Source organism: Haliotis rubra, unplaced genomic scaffold (assembly GCF_003918875.1).
Source record: "Haliotis rubra isolate DU_JTF1 unplaced genomic scaffold, ASM391887v1 Scf115, whole genome shotgun sequence".
Lineage (NCBI taxonomy): Eukaryota > Metazoa > Mollusca > Gastropoda > Lepetellida > Haliotidae > Haliotis > Haliotis rubra.
The window spans coordinates 1,356,588-1,374,139 of NW_025765059.1; the positions used below are offsets into that span (position 1 = coordinate 1,356,588).

General features: G+C 36.8%; 1 protein-coding gene across 1 annotated transcript in view; it reads right to left on the bottom strand.

The window, feature by feature from the left end:
• Positions 1 to 6,528: 6,528 nt before the first annotated feature.
• Positions 6,529 to 17,552, bottom strand: part of LOC124254516 (AT-rich interactive domain-containing protein 3C-like) — a 72,814-nt gene continuing 61,790 nt past the window's right edge. Inside the window, exons 6-8 of the mRNA XM_046688337.1 lie at positions 15,507 to 15,752; positions 11,869 to 13,480; positions 6,529 to 11,803 (exon numbers count right to left, since the gene is read on the bottom strand). Of these exons, the coding sequence (XP_046544293.1) occupies positions 13,377 to 13,480; positions 15,507 to 15,752 (350 nt within the window). The 3' untranslated portion in view covers positions 6,529 to 11,803; positions 11,869 to 13,376. The remainder of the gene's footprint in view (positions 11,804 to 11,868; positions 13,481 to 15,506; positions 15,753 to 17,552) is intronic.

Genomic DNA, 17,552 nt, shown 5'->3' on the forward strand with positions numbered 1-17,552 from the left:
TCCTTCCTGCCAGAGAAAACAATCAGCCCCGTGGTATCTATATAAGTAAATGGCTTTACAATATCCCTTTAACTGCTTAGTTGTGTGTAGGGAGAAACTGAATGGAGAATGATAATACTGTTCAGACAAAATACTTGTCTGTCAGACACCGTGGAAATGGTTTTGAGGAAAACACTCCTCCTTCAGCCATCTGAAGACATCAAATGCTTGGTAACATTGATGTATGATACATCTACACACAAGGGCTCTAACAGTCCCTGTATACTTCACAGCTGTGAACTACTTACCCCCACTACCGATCACTACTTTCTCACAGACTGCTTATACAGCTTCTTTGGCCTCCAGTAATTCATTACAATCATACTACAAGTTGCTAAATTCTCTGAAAACCCATCAATGAATAACAAATGAGTGAGTGAGTGAGTTGGGTTTTATGCTGCACTTAGCAATATTCCAGCAATATCACAGCGGGGGACACCAGAAATGGGCTCCACACATTGTCCCAATGTGGGGAATCGAACCCGGGTCTTCAGCTTGACGAGCAGACACTTTAACCACTAGGCCACACCACCGCCCCAAATAACAAAAGATATGTTCACAGGCAATAATGATCACCAAATCACTATAATAATAATCATGACTTCTTTTTGGATTGCATGTAAACATATTTGTTATTCATTAATTTGTTGTGTAGAAGCCAAAGAAGCAGCTTAAGCATTAATTCTTCAGAAAATTATATTCTTTTTCATAAATTATATATTTCTTATTTAGCAAAAATATCAAAGCTATGTTTTAAATTGATATAATAATCATATAGTTATCGATCCACATATGCTGGCAAATAAAGTGCTTATGGACTGAGCGCAGAGAGCCCACCATTTTTTTATGTAACTGGAAATTTGATTATGTATATTTTACCATCACTCACAGCAGTTTGTAAAAGGTGACCTCAGATATGTTGCAAAAAAGAAATGGTTGAGTGAAAACTTGTTTAAGTAATGAATTTGGAATCACATGGAATCACATGTGGTTGAATTGTTGCAAATCTGCATCACATATGCAAATCTATTGATTTTCATAGATGAGATGTCAGGGAACTCATCAACCGTGGTGTATGATATGTTTTGTTTTTTTTAATGCTGACAGTTTAAATATCATTAAATTTAACCAATAAAACCACGTAAAACAACATTTGAGTGATGATTTAGCATCATTACAGTCAATATTTTGATATATCACTTACTTTTAACCTATAATAAAAACATGATAAACTCAACCGAGAGGTACAGTCTCTTTTTCTCCTTAGTTTATAATAAAAACAATATTTTACAATAAAATCAGGCGTAATCCCATTTCACAAATATCATTCTCCTTAATCTTGCTCAAACTTAGCATTTAACTTTTAGCAACTGAAGTAAAGTTACCACAGGGCAAGACTGTGGGTAGAGAGAGCAATGTATTGAGCGGTTGTCTCAAACTATACTATACTACCCATCAAAAGTTTAGACTCACTAGTGTAAATGTAGCCTCTTATTTCAGTCAACTGTTCTAAACTTGATTTTGCAAAATATTCAGTTCAGTTTAAGGGTACTGTTTACACATGAACTAATGCATTGTAAAACAAATTCATAACGTTGAACAGATTATTGTCATGAGTTCAGTAAATGATGAAAATCAGTGAAAATTGGCGAATTCTTAAGAAAACTTTACACCAAAACGCAGCTGTTCACATGAACGATATTTGCACATGCTTTTTAGCAATTTGATGCATGATCCTCTTACAATTCATCTGCATAAAGTTTGCAGTTGGCTCCCCCAAGTTAGTGGAGAAATTCATCTTCGATGTAACCATATGTATATGTATAACATATAGTGAGTCCTTTAGGTGAGTCTAAACTTTTGATGGGTAGTATATATTATACAAAACTAAAACATTCAAGGACCTACTGAAGCCAGGAGAAGTCCAGACTCATGACATTCTGGATTAGGGGATCTACCTGTATTAGTTCGATGATTGCTTCATTACCAACAAACAATCATCGAAAAAAATTGGATAGCGTCATTTCAGATTTTCCTATCCAGGTTGTTATTGCAGATATGTATAACATGATGCAACTTGCTACTTTTAAGTGATGACTAATATATCATGAACATAAACTTCCTGGAGTCTTCAAGAAATATTCAGTTATGGCTTTTCAGTTAGTGAAGTGAGTTTTCTAAGAATTAAACACGTTTTCAGGCCCTGACAACTTCTAAGATATGTTCCATTGTCAAGTATTTCAAAGACTAAAACATAGTTCCAAAATTGTATATGTTCGATTATGAGAAAATGTGATCGATTGCTTGGTCGTTTGGTCACTGCGACCAATCTTTGATTATTTCAATTACTTGGAAGACCACTAATCTGTATCCAGGCCAGCCTATACCTGCTTACATGGCATACATGTTTTACTGTTATCTCCAAAATACAGGATGGCTGGAGCACATATTTCAGGGGCAAACATAATTTATAATGGTAAATCTATTGTCATATTTTCTTCTTGTGAATTTTGAAGGTAAACAATACTGTCCTATTGCTTCAGGTAAAGTCTTTCTTGTAACGAGTAAGGAAGAACAGTTACATTTTAGATGCAAGGTTACATGATTATTATGCAGTACAGAAATCCATGTGGAAAATGACACAACAGTAACAAACGCACCTGCAGAACAAGTCATTATACTGGTCTGGCCTATCCAAGTTAATTTGTCAGATAAAATATCAAAAGATATAAAATGGCAAAAACGTCATGAAAGCCTTCAATTTTATGCCAAAAATGCTACTAAAGAGCTAAGGATGAGTTTGTTTACATACGGTACATCTCGTGGTTCAAAGATCATGCACTAAGAATTTGATTTAAGAGCCAGAGCTGATTCCTCTGTAAATGCCATCTTGGCACAACCATGCCCAAGTTCTAGTTTTGTTGGAGCAAGGCAGATGTATGGGTGCTAGATCAAACCAATTCTACCTAATACTTTGAAGAATCTTTTATTATGTTCATATGTATACCATTTGTGTAGGGGCTTGGGGTAGCACAGTGGTTAATGCATTTTCTTGTCACACAGGAGGATTGGGTTCCATTTCCCAATGAGTGTAATGTGTGAAGCCCATTTCTGGTGTCACCTGCCATGATATTGCTGCAATATTGCTAGAAGTGGCGTATTACCTTACACACTGACTTGTAGTTTGGTAAATGTCCATTTGTAGACTTCTTGACAACACATTACCTGACAACTTTGTCAACAACTTTCTATATTATCTTCATTCCTTATAATTACACTCAGCATCACTTAATTGTTTAATAAAAACATCATGGTTCCTTATGATAAGGAGGAAGTGGAATTACATTTGTACCCCTTCAGATAATATTTGTACCCCATGGGATAACATTTGTACTCCATTGGACAACATTTGTATGCCATGGGATAACATTTATACCCCATGGGATAACATTTGTACCCTGTGGGATAACACCCACAGGTTGTATCTCATGGGATAACATTTGTACCCCATGGGATAACATTTGTACCATCAGTGGGATAACATTTGTACCCCATGGGATAACTTCTGTAACCCATGGGATAACATTTGTACCTTGTGGGAAACATCATCATGGTTCCTTATAATAAGAAGGAAGTGGAACAACATTTGTATCCTGTGGGATAACATTTGTTCCCCATGGGATAACATTTGTACCGCATTGGACATTTGTATGCCATGTGATAACATTTGTACCCAATGGGATAACATTTGTACCATGTTGGATAACATTTGTATCCCATGGAATAACATTTGTACCTTGTGGAATAACTTTTGTACCTTGTGGGATAACATTTGTACCCCAAGGTATAACATTTGTACCCCATGGGTTAACATTTGTACCCTGTGGGATAACATTTGTACCCAATGGGATAGCATTTGTCCACCATGAGATAACATTTGTACCCTGTCGGATAACATTTGTAACCTGTGGGATAACATTTGTACAGTATGTTTAATATTCAGGCTGAAATTTAATATTGCTGTAAATAAGTGCCGTAAGACTCAATATATTCATGCATGCCCTAAGATCACCAAATCTGAATAAGTTTAAATTGATTTGGTTTTGCTCCAACCCCATATGTTTATATTTGTTAAAATATTATTATGAGATAAGATTAGACTAACAACTAGTCTCTGAAATGAACATATTTTACAGAAAAAAGCTCATAGTAAAAAACAAAACAAATATAATAAAAAGGAGCCCTGAGACTTTCTTCATTTTCAGAAACTGAAGCTGTGGAAATCTAGACTTGCCACATTTTCTAGACTTGCATGTGGGATTTCTTGGATATATTTGCTTCAGGGTCTGTATGACAGACTGAGATTAGATATACCAGGGAACATACTGTCAACAAAATTGTGACTGCAATTTCTGTTGATTTGGCTGTGACATTTTACTCCAACATGTCCCCAGCATCAGACCAGATCATATATAATAGCCAGAAGGAGTGAAAGAAAACCTGATTTGTTTCATATGTCTAAAGTTAATCTGTCATTCTATTGTCATTGTTTGCAGAAGTATATTTTGTAATGTTTGATATGATGCTGCAAAAGCTAGCACTGACAAGGCACTCCGTCCACTAAAGCATTATATTGCTGCTGAATAGTAAATGTGGAAGTCATTGCATTAGGAGCCTGACATCTGATAGCTTTAATCTTGTTTATGGTACTCTGGAAATTAATTGTCATTAGTAAAGAAATGTTGGACAATATATGATCCCCACTACATCATTATTCACAGGATAACCACTACATTTAGTCTAATCTTCATCTATCACATACTTGATGTCACATGTTCACTTTATCCTCTCAAAGGTCATCACTGATGCAAAATGCAAGTCAAATAATTCAGAGGCCAAAAAAAATAATCAACTGATAAATTTCTTCTTTTTTTAAATTCACTATGGCAACCAGACAATGTCTTTAAAAAGTAGCTTGAGGAACGAGAGCTTTCAACCTGAAATTGTAGTGTTTACTGGAAGCCAACCCAAGAAGTAGATTAGTTGGGGACAACATTATGTGCTAAAACACAATGTCTCTTGATTGTCATTAGTAAATCTGTTTCAGTATGGTAGTTGTTTCTAGATTACTTTCTACACACTTGGGGATAATATTTAACATTATTTATTTTTTACTTTTTTTCCAACATCAATATCTTAAGATGTTAGTTAATTGGTTAATTCATTTAATTGCAGAATAAGAACTTGAATCGTGATTGTTACATATCAATTTCAACTAAAAACATGTAAGTTAAATTGTTTGATTCAGAGTGTGTGAGTGAGTGAGTTAAGTTTTATGCCGCTTTTAGCAATATTCCAGCAATATCACGGCGGGGGAAATGGGCTTCACACATTGTACCCATGTGGGGACTCGAACCCGGGTCTTCGGCATGACGTGCGAACGCTTTAACCACTGGGCTATCCCACTGCCCCCGTTTGATTCAGAACACTGATGAAAATACATTACTGAAGAATGTGTGTTAACATGATTTTACTGTAAGAGCTTCTCAACATACATCTTTTAATGTATCTAAAAATAATGGTAGTATCTTCCACTTTTATTCTATTTATGTGTGTATTATTAAATGGTTTTAAGACTGACCAACATACCAGAAGTTAGAAATACATTTACTTTTTATCAAATCATGTTCACAGTTGGTAGGTGAAACAAAGATCTGGAAATTGAATTTTGTTTCAATAACCTCTGTCCAACACACACTGCATTTGAGGCTGAACATTAAGTTAACCAACTACTAAAGAATAATAGGCCTCAGATGCAACCAAAGGGGCTAAAAGAAGTACCTTGACAAGCAAATACTTGGCAATGATTGGGTGCAGGTTTTCAATTGCCCATTCACAAGTAGCTTGTCACTGTATAGAAAAACAGACTAATAGGATATGAACAGTTGTAAGAAAACTTGAGACCAATGAGCTTTTAGCATGAAACCTACTACAGTATCAACTGTTTCTTGTGATAAGACAATTATGATAGACAAGACAGTTGTGTGGGTGTCGTGAGGTAAACTTTCTTGTCAGAATAAATTGATTTGTTTTCCGAATAATATCATTTCTTTTCATAATAGTATCATTGTTGTCAGAATAAATTGATTTGTTGTCCGAATAAAATCACTCATTGTCAGAATAGTGTCGTAGTCAGAACATATTTGTTGTCAGAACAGTATCATTTGTTGTCAGAATAATTTCATTTGCTGCCACAATCATTTGTTTTCAGAACAGTATCACCTGTTGTTGGAATAGAATCATCTCTTGTTAAAATAGTATCATGTCTTGTCAGAATAGAATCACATGTTGTCAGGAAAGTATTTTCTGTGGTCAGAATGGTATCATTTGTGGTCATAATTATGTAATCTGTTGCCAGGACAGTATAATCAATTGTCAGAGACTTCATAGAATAGAACAATGATAGAAGAAAGAAAACAAACAAAAATAGGAGTTTCAATATTTTCAAATGTTTTTGTTTTTATTTAAATACTGGCAAATAATATAAATTGGGTCAAATTTCAATAATGAAAAAAGAAATGTACATACATGATTCAAATCTGTGAGCTGAATAGATAAGCATTGACATGAAGATGACAGACAGCTGAGAAAGAGGTGAAATGTACAAGACATGGCTATGGTACAATATACAGGTTGACAGAGGACATAGGCAAGTAAGTCAAACTGACATAAAACTGACAAATCAGAAAATAAAATGGAAAAACACAAAGAAAAAGGAAAACCTCAATGTTGTCTTTACTGTGAAATATATATCAATAAAAGGGTGATTTAAGGTTAGATCTGAAGATAAAAATTCTGCAAAATAACAGGTTATTTTTAGTCCAAGTTAGATCTAAACTAAGCTGACAGTTAATGAGCAGACAGAGATACAGATTTTACAATACTTTCAGAAAGATATTGAGATACTCATCCACTTGAATCCAATGGGGAGATGAAGGTAGCTAGAGATTAAAGTTTAAACAGATTGAAATGAAACAACATCACAATGGTTTGATAGTTCATCATAAGGATAACTGACTGTATGAAATAAAGCTCTGTGACATTTCAGTTCAGTACAAAGCTGTTCCAACAGCTCTCATAATCTTTGGTTTGCACAAGTCCCCTGAGTTGTAGATTTCAATCATAGGTTATGGTATTAAAGGTACCAAGACTAAAATAATATCACTGGTTTCTCAGGCCCTACTTATAAGGAAAACACCTTAAGAAGAAATTATTGTTTCACTTTTACTTCAAAAACACAAATCTTAATAGATAGTACACTTTCATCAAACTTCTAGAACAAAATTACCTACGTGTAGGTGCCGTTGTTATTTACTTGTACTTGAAAAAAGTATTTCCCATCAGAAGCTTATTGTAAAAATCACTAGGTCACCTTGTTATTCTTGTTTCATCTCAGTAGGATAAAAAGTAATTAGCAACAGTGTTGGAATAATTCTGACAAGGGCAGTTAGTGCTTCCATAACAAGACATTTTGACATTCGTAAATAATGTTGCCTTTTTTGTGTACCGACAAAACCAAGATGATGAGAAACATTTTTTACATTTTTTTTTCTAGTTTTTCTCTTGGAGCAGTTTTTATAGTTGAGCATGATATGTTGATTCCTTCCGCTAGTCTGTCTGTATTGTCAGGTATATTTGTGGACCCCTAGATACTTTTCTAACCTGCTCCAGGATGTGGATACTTAATAACTGAGATTAATAGGTGCTCCATGACAATTTGATGGATTTAGCCTTGAAACAATTGTGATAATTTTGCAAAAACAACGACAGTGATTGAATCTGACAAATGGTTTAATCTTTTCTAATTGATGAAGTGTTAAGTTTGGCAGTGTTATAATTTACATTGATGATGACGACAAGTGGCCACATGATGTTTTCATGTGAGAAGTAATAAAAATATCAACAACATAGACAATAGAGCTGGTAATCAGCTATGTATAATGACTGCAAGACTGTACTATCTTCCACAAAACTACATACAACTATCATGACACATAAATATCTGCTCATATAAAACCAAGAGAAAACATACAGCAAATCCAATCTCATGTCCATATCGAGTATTTTCATGTATGGTACTGACTGCTGTTTGCAGTACAAAACTTCAATTCTTAAAGCATTTGAGTATCACATATTGCTTCCATCCTAACGTTGGGTATGTCACTGGTGATTGAGGTGATTTCGAAGCACTTATGACAGCTGGCAAACTCAAAAGCCTAATTCTTCTTAGGAATATGGCTCAAATATATTTGTTAGAATGGTAGTCAGGTGTAAATAAATAATCTCCATACATATCTTCTTATCAAATATTATAAGCAGATAGAAAGAAAATAAACATCTGATAAAATATCTATCAATAAATTGAAAAATTGAAATAAATTTGGGGATTATATTAGGGAATGGGTGTATGTCAATGTTTATGTACAGGGATGGGTGATGGATTAAGAAAAATCTAAGTGTGTTAACCTTGGTGTATAAAAGAAACAATTGCCCAATGGCATACATTCACCGAGTGAATGTCTTTAATGTTCACATTTAATGTTGACATAAAACATCCGATTGTCTAGTGTTAATTTAAGTGATTTATTGTGAAGGAAATATCTTATTGCACTTTTTGAGCATCTGCCAAAGCTGACCAATGCTTAGCATTCATTCCGAGTGATTGTCGAACAATGAGTCTTTGAAACTTTGTAAATATACAAGTTCATATACATAATTCTAATGAAGTCCCTAGAACTCTGAATGCAACATACATCATGACTGAATGTTATGCATAAAACAAGGACATCAATGCATCATTATACATCCATACCACAAGAACAGGTATCCAGTAACAAAATACTACTAGTCTGACTGATAATTCTAGGACAAGACACCTTGACGATTTTCTCAAAAAGCATGTGTGCACTACTCACAAATGTATGACTGCATCATCTGAAGAGACATTACATTGCTGGATGACACACTGAAATCCTACAATGTACATATTTACACCAGTGTAACATGCAAACATTCTAACTATTATGGACATAAGTTTTGAGGAAATCTGTAAACTGTCGGTTCTGAAATTATCAGACAGACTTTAGTCAAGTAGCCATGACAACCATCTAGGACTCATCCTTACATGTGCACCATGAACATCAGCATGGTGCTACTTGGGTTCCATGCATCAGGACATACAAAGTGGATTACCTGTTGGATTTAACAAGGAAATATTCATATACATACCATAAATACTGTGACAATAATAGTGTTTGAGTCAAAATACATAATTTGTACACATTCTGGATGTTGCTACAGTCATCCAAAACAACAAACGTAACATTGTATGTTCAATTTTTATAGTATTGTCGATAATGTTACCTCGAAGGTATATGTTCACTATCTGTTTAAAGCCTTGAGTGGTTACAACTGTCCCTAGAATATCCAGGAATAAGCCTTTCTTGAAGTTTCTGACACATTAATATACTTGGGCCCTGGGCCTATCGAAGAAGAATGGTTTGTTTACTCACAACGGACTCAAGAAGGGGGGATTTGTGTATTGGCTGAAGCCTGCCTCAACCTTCAAAATGAAAAGTCGTTTACAACATATCTGGTATTTTTGTGTATTCAGAGAGGATATAAGGACACGCTGCCAGAAGACCAGTGGTAATCCTAAGGGTCTGAAAGTCTACCACATGAATTTTCTCTAGGCCTCAGGGAAGTCTACTGTAGGGAGAGTCAGAGGATTTCATGCAGCATAGAACCAATAGTGTTGTCATCCCTGAGAAGTAGTTTAAGAGCATAGAAAGAGGCACAAATATTAACATCAACATTTACAAATAACAACAAAATCTTGTGTCAAAAGAAAACAAGAAACAGACTGCAGCTTGCACATTAAGCTCCAATGGTCCATGTAATTGAGGTATCGAGTTCTGTACCTGCACCAGACACAATCTATAACAACAGCCTTCCACAGCTTGCAACAATGGTCTATTTTGGGGCCAACTTGGTGCAATGACTGTAAATCTTGTGACAATGAACTAAGTGTTATATGAAGTTGCTGATGTCTATCCATGTTTAGGACTGAGCAGTTTCAACCCTCAGCCCCAAACATGGATACACATTGTGATTCTGAGACTACCAATGTTTCTGTGTAGGAATCTTACATCCAGCTACCCTGAATGAGGCTCATGGCTAGCATCCCAGTAAGGATCTCCATCACCAAACTTAATATACCATTACTGAATGACAATCAAACATGATGTTGGTACTGCTGACAAAAATACATACTCTTCTCCAATAATATAAATGCCGAAATGAAATATCAAAGTTTGTTCACAACAATAAAAATCTTCAGATAAGGTCTGGGTGCCAATGACATTGTATATTGATCAGCAAGTTATTTTCCTTTTAATTGAATCTGTGATGCATGCTTAAACTGCATCCTTCCCAGGAAATAGCATCTTTGTAAAGGCAATGTACTTAAATTTTCCATGCGTGCATCATCTGGGTCTAATGAGATTCTTTGCACCCAAATGTGTCCCTACTAACCTTAGCTAATGGCCTGTCACTTATCAACTACACCCAATGTGTTTAGTCAACAATAGAGGTCATGATACTTGAACAATAATACTTAAGGGACTTCATAATACCTCACCATGGCAAAATGTTGTTTCACACTGATCAATACTCCATACAAAATTAATCATATGTAGACAAGTACACATACATTTGAAGATTATCAAATTCAGATTCGCATCCAGATTCTTGTTAAATTTGATCAGGAGGCAAAATATGAAGTTAAAAGTTCATCAAGTATTTGGTGCCTATCAATATTCAGGAACCCTGTGTATTTTATTAAGGTTTTCCCACAAAACAATTTTTTTTATGAAAAACAGGAATCATGTACGTACGCTTTAACCTCCATCCACTAGCTCATTCTGCTTGAAACAATGTATCTACTAAAGCTGATCTCCATCCTATATTACCAACTTTCAGCTCCACAGAGAGCAAGCAATTTATCTCATTAATATCCCACTAGTTGGAGATCAACAATAATTGTGGATGCTCTTTTGATGTGTTACTTATTAACTTGAACAAAGCCCAAACAATCAATCATTTCCTAAGAACATCTCTCACTGGGAGCGTGACTACCTTTTAATTGCTGAGAGGCAAGACCATTACCATGAAGACTTAATTGGTTATGTTGCTTTTAACTGTATGGATGGTTAACTTGTTCATGCCAAAGGCTGATTAATATGAATGATTAAAGATCCATATTGGTCACACATACAATTAACCAATGGGTAGGTATCATACCTGTAGCCCTTCCTCCATACGAAATTGCTACAAAGTTCCAAGAATCTTGTTCCTGAGGATTCTCGGATCCACATGCAAGTGATTTTAGTACTATGTTTTCTGATTGGCTGTAGTTCACTGTGGGATGAATGCTGTGTCTGTACTACAATTGTTAAAGACTCTCCATCAACAGGACTTGTTATAGATTGTGGCAGAGTAAAACAAATGTTATAGATTAGGCTGTTTGACCAGTAATTGTATTCGGTTGTGACAATATCAGGAACAATTGTTAGAGACTGTGACAGTGTTGGCAACAAACGTTACAGACTGTGACAGCACCAGGAACAATTGTTACAGGCTCTGACAATACCAGAAACCATTGTTACAGACTGACAATACCAGGAACAATTGTTAGAGACTGTGACTATATGAACAACAAGTGTTATAGACTGAGACAATATGAGCAACCATTGTTATAGATTGGGACACTATTGGCAACAATTGTTATAGATTGTGATGGTATTGGCAACAATTGTTATAGATTGTGATGGTATTGGCAACAATTTTTTATAGATTGTGATGGTATTGGCAACAATTGTTATAGATTGTGATGGTATTGGCAACAATTGTTATAGATTGTGATGGTATTGTCAACAATTGTTATAGATTGCGATGGTATTGGCAACAATTGTTATAGATTGTGCCGGTATAATATAGATTCATATATCTGGTGATAATGAAGTGAAACTATCAACCTGATAAGCAATATCTGATGACCAAGATGAGAATGTTAATTCCTGCAGAAGCCAGCATAGCAGTGAAGTAAAGCTGCTTCCTGTCCAGTACTTGTACACATACAACAAGGTCCAGTGCTCTGTTGTGTACAGCTACAAGTACACAGGCAACTATATGTGCACCTTTAAAGAATAAGGACCAACAATTTCTGGATTTATACCCCAAATCTCTTTCTTTCTGTTGTCCTTTGATTAAATGAGAGATAAGATTCTAGTTTTCTCGTCAAAATCTCAGAATGGTAAAACAAATGAGACAAATCAATGTCTGTGTATGACTTATGACAGAAGCAACAACAAAGAGCGATATCTCATATGACAGATTCTGATACAGAATGACATTGATAAAATCTCTCCAATAATAATCTCTGGGAAACCCCTACTACACATGCCCTTGTAGAATGTGCAAAATGCAAACCATTGTTTCCGCATGTGCCATACTGTGCCATCAATAACATTGGTTCTAGTAAGCCATATAGACTTGGAATCTGAACACATACAACAGATGTGGGCACATGTTGTGGGGTTGTCGCTGTATACTGGCAAGCACACTTCACCTGTTACTCTCTGTAACCCTAACAAACCTATCTAAGTATCAGCAAACTAAATCACAACGTACTAGTATTGTTCAATACCGAACCAGTTCCTTGTCGTACCCTGCAGATGATGATTGTCAGAATGAGGATCCAACAAGTGAAGAGTGCTGCACTAATCTCAATATGATTGTCACGACAGGCTGATTCAGTCAGTCAGTCCTCCCTTGGTAGGCCTGGCATTATCTTGTGACCTTCTGGAACCATGACATCACCAATTCCACACAATTCGCTTCACCAGACATCTGGGGTAGAGACTCATCAATAGTCCTCACATAAAATGAGCATACAATGTATCTGCAAAATTCAGTCTGCATTACTTCCATGTCTGTGCTAGCCATATGACCTGCCAGAGGATTATCAATCATGGAGACACGCAGATATTTATCCTGAATCCTTCTGTGTGGAGGCAGTAGGTCTTGGTAATGTCATACTGTCCTGCTTTCCTGGCCCCCTCACCCTGCTCGGCCTGGGGGTGGGAACGTGTGCACCTTGCCTGCTACTTTCAGAGACCAGTGACGTGGCCTCAGATATTATGCCGCCGTTGCCATCGTCCAGCGTGCACACAGCTCCTGATTGTCTTGTCTATACACACACCTGGTCACAGTTACACTCAGATTCGGCGTGGATGCTGCGCGAAGAGAACACCCTGATACATGATGCCGTTGATCTCCATGCTGACTACCAGAGAGTTGTCAATCTCCGAGCGGCCATCATCTGAAATACAGACTAGCAGTGCCAGGTGAAAATGTCACTGGATAGAGGTAAGCATGTCACAGATCACAGATTGGGACTATGTATGGGTAAGCATGTCACAGATTAGAGATCACAGACTGGGACTAAGTAAGGGGAAGCATGTCACAGATCACAGACTGGGACTATGTAAGGGGAAGCATGTCACAGATCACAGCTTGGGACTATGTAAGGGGAAGCATGTCACAGATAACAGCTTGGGACTATGTAAGGGGAAGCATGTCACAGATCACAGACTGGGACTACGTAAGGGTAAGCATGTCACAGATCACAGACTGGGACTATGTAAGGGGAAGCATGTCACAGATCACAGACTGGGACTATAAGAGTAAGCATGTCACAGATCACAGATTGGGACTATAAGGGTAAGCATGTCACCGATCACAGATTGGGACTATAAGGGTAAGCATGTCACAGATCACAGATTGAGACTATGTAAGGGGATCCATGTCACAGATCACAGATTGGGACTATAAGGGTGAGCATGTCACAGATCACAGATTGGGACTATGTAAGGGGAAGCATGTCACAGATCACAGACTGGGACTATAAGGGTAAGCATGTCACCACCGATCACAGGCTGGGACTATGTAAGGGTAAGCATGTCACAGATCACAGATATGTACTTTGTAAGGATAAGCTTTTCACAGATTTGGACATAGTAAGGGTATCTCGCATATGGAAAACATGAATAGGGGAAGAATGTCCCATCTGAGAATATTGTTTGGGTCACAGATGACAGATGACAACACAGTGACATAATGAATATGTTACATATATTAGGTTACGTAATCAACACAAGCATGCCACATACAGAGGGAAGTATACAATACTTATGGGCTCAAGAGATATAGAGGAATCTATAGCATGGTAATGGGTACAACAGGTATTTTGTAAGGTAATTATGTTCATGTTCATATGATATAGAAACATAACAATATGGTAAACATCTCACACATGTGAGACTGTTTATAAAAGCCCCCATCAATACATTAGGCTGAGTCTGAGTTTAGTTTTAGCTTTTAGCAATGCAATATCCCGGCGGGGGACACCAGAAATGGGCTTAACACAGAATACATTAGGATGAAAGCCCTTAGAATCAACAACTTGATCACTAATACTATTCAATGTGAATTGGATTTTTTTTATATTTGAATAATAAACATAAACTAAATGCAAAGTACTTTCTAAATCAACATCACAGATGGTAAACGACTATAATGAGGCCACCCGATAGGTTGATATGGTTGACTATACACTTACTAAGGACTCTATGAACTGCATATACAGCAAAAGCTCAAGAAGACATCATAAGGACTTAGATGATCGCAATGCTGTTTAATTTCACATGTATTCCCAACCTTATTTCAATGGACACATTTTTATACCTGCATCTCTTATCCCATTCCACGCTATATCAATACCTGGGGGACGCCCTGACAGTCAGCCCACCTAGTGTGTTGGGTATTGGAACACCTACGTTATGTTCATTAGATATTGCTATCCACCCCTGACTGTGGCCTGGTCCCCTGGGCGGCGTGTACCTAGAGGCACCTGGGTTGTAGGGGGCCTGTCATGTGTGACCCATCACCAGCTCATCACTAATTCAAATACATTCTATGCCCCATGATCTTGCTTTGGCAAAAAATCCTCTTGATTCCATCCTGATATCATGCTTGCATGGAACAACATATCTTTCCTCTATTTAAGGTCTGTGTGAATAATTAACATCTCTTTTTGATAAGCCTACTGTTGAATTAAGCCATTTCCACGGATGGCACATCACAATGATGGTGCCACAATTGTTCAATAAACATACAGATTTTTTATGGGGCAGGGTGCAGTTGTCTCACACTCTGTAATCATGTCATTAAAAATTATAATTATTTCTGACATTTTTTTCTGCTTTATTTTCCAACAAGCTATAGAACAATGCCTCTGCAGCAATAATTTATTTCAGAACAACGTCTCGGAAAGTAACTGAGCTTACTTCGACTTGTGATCTTGAGATGTGCACTGGGCATACCAGCATGGGCCAGTATTCTTTCTTCCTCTGACAGCATGCGCTTGCGTGGCGGACCTTCCTCAATGGGCGTGGTGCGTGATGCCGCCTCCATCTTGCGGGTAGCTTCTTCCATAGCCCGCGTTGCCACCTCCATGGCGATAGCATCGCGCTCTGTCAAACCACGACCATGAGGAAAATGCTGGGGGGTGGGAGGGAGGCTGTCTTCGTCATCTAAAAAACACATTACATAAAACACTGAATGTGAAATCATTATCCCTTCCTCAAACTATAACGCATATATCTATTTCATTATTCTTTATGCTTTAGGTCTAGGGGAGTCCAATTAAGTTCAGGATTTAATGGAAAGCTGTACAGTTATATGTCATGTTTTTCATTATGACTTAATTCTAATTTTTCAGTTTGCAATAACCCAGAGTGTGGAAAGAGTTGAAAGGTGAAAGGTCATGAACATTACATATAAAACATGATCACATATGGCAGATGGTAATACAGCAGAAACTGCTGACTGAAGTCGCCAGATGAAAATAACACGATCGTGATGAACAAAACACGTGAGAAAGGAACACATTTTGTAAATTAAATACTTTCTTTCGCGGTGCAGAGTCATGATACCATCAGTTCCTTGACAAATACAACCATTATTGTAAAGCATGTGAACTGTGATATTTCTGTTTTGTCCGTTTGATAAAAGTATATTTCCCAAGATTAAAGGCTGCTCCATTAGGCAGTGGAGGAAAAACTTGACAAGGCAAGAAAAAGGAGAGGGAAAAAAATTGGAGGAAACAGACACAAGCAGGTGTGGTGATTTAGCTCAACTCTGACTGGATGAAAAAAGCAGCCAGCATTTGACATGATATCTAGCTTGGTATCGCCTGATATAACTTAAATTGACTCTGAACATGATTACATTGAATGGATTGCTTGTGTGAGCAGATCAAAGAAAAGAAGACGCAGTCTAGTGTGATCTCGAGGCCAGGCTGCCTGTCTTTACCACAAACACAAGTTGTTGTCTCATGATAAAGTGATATATATTTATAAACCCAGGGAGGTGAGAGGTCAACAAAGTTCTGATATCACCACCGATAAAGCAGTAATCGGAGAATCCTCGCCATATCAATCCAACCGAGACAATCCTGGGACTAGAATCCCAGTGATCTCACAGCAGAAGCCTCAGCTCTTGCCCCTTCATTGAGCCCACTTTTCTGACAAGGTATCCATTTAAATGGCCTTCACAGCGATTAAATTACTTTGAAATTATAGTCTACAAATTACTTCTCATCTTAGTGTAGTTGACACAGACCAACATTTACATTGTTGATTTACGATGGTCTACATCTGATAAGCTGCTCACTCCTGACTAGGCTTCAACTACAATCATCAGGTTTATAATTTCATCTCAATCCTCCCAGGCTGAACAATACTGGCATTCGATATCAAAATTACACCTCCACGATTAATGCCCTCCACTGTACTGAAACAACCCGGCCCGTTTCAGGAGCAAGCTTTTGAAAAGGCTCCTCGAAAGCACACCAGAAATTTCAAGTTGAATAAATGCATATCAGATCAAATTACGATAAATCTGACAGTTTTATTGCACTACTTGTGTAATTTATGTCAAAAAGCACTTATAAAGGCTAGCAGTTGTGCTCATGAGAGTGTCATACAATCCCTAAACAAATGACAACATATAAACTGATATCAAACCAATCAATTGCAATATTCATCTATGACTAACAGATAATATCTTCCTAACAACATCAACTTGTGATAGGTGAACAAGTTCTGTTCCATTGTTGTCTCATAATTTATAGTCTACCTTATCAAGAGTATTTCTCATCTATGACTAAACCTTTGTTGATAAAATTCGTATTTTTCTACAGATAAGATCTCAGATAATAAATTTGATATCTCCTATCATCAAGTTTTTAAATGAAGAATTATAAAACACAGCATAATATACAAGAGTAATAAAATGGTGGATGTACATAGTTAAGTATATGAATGAAATGA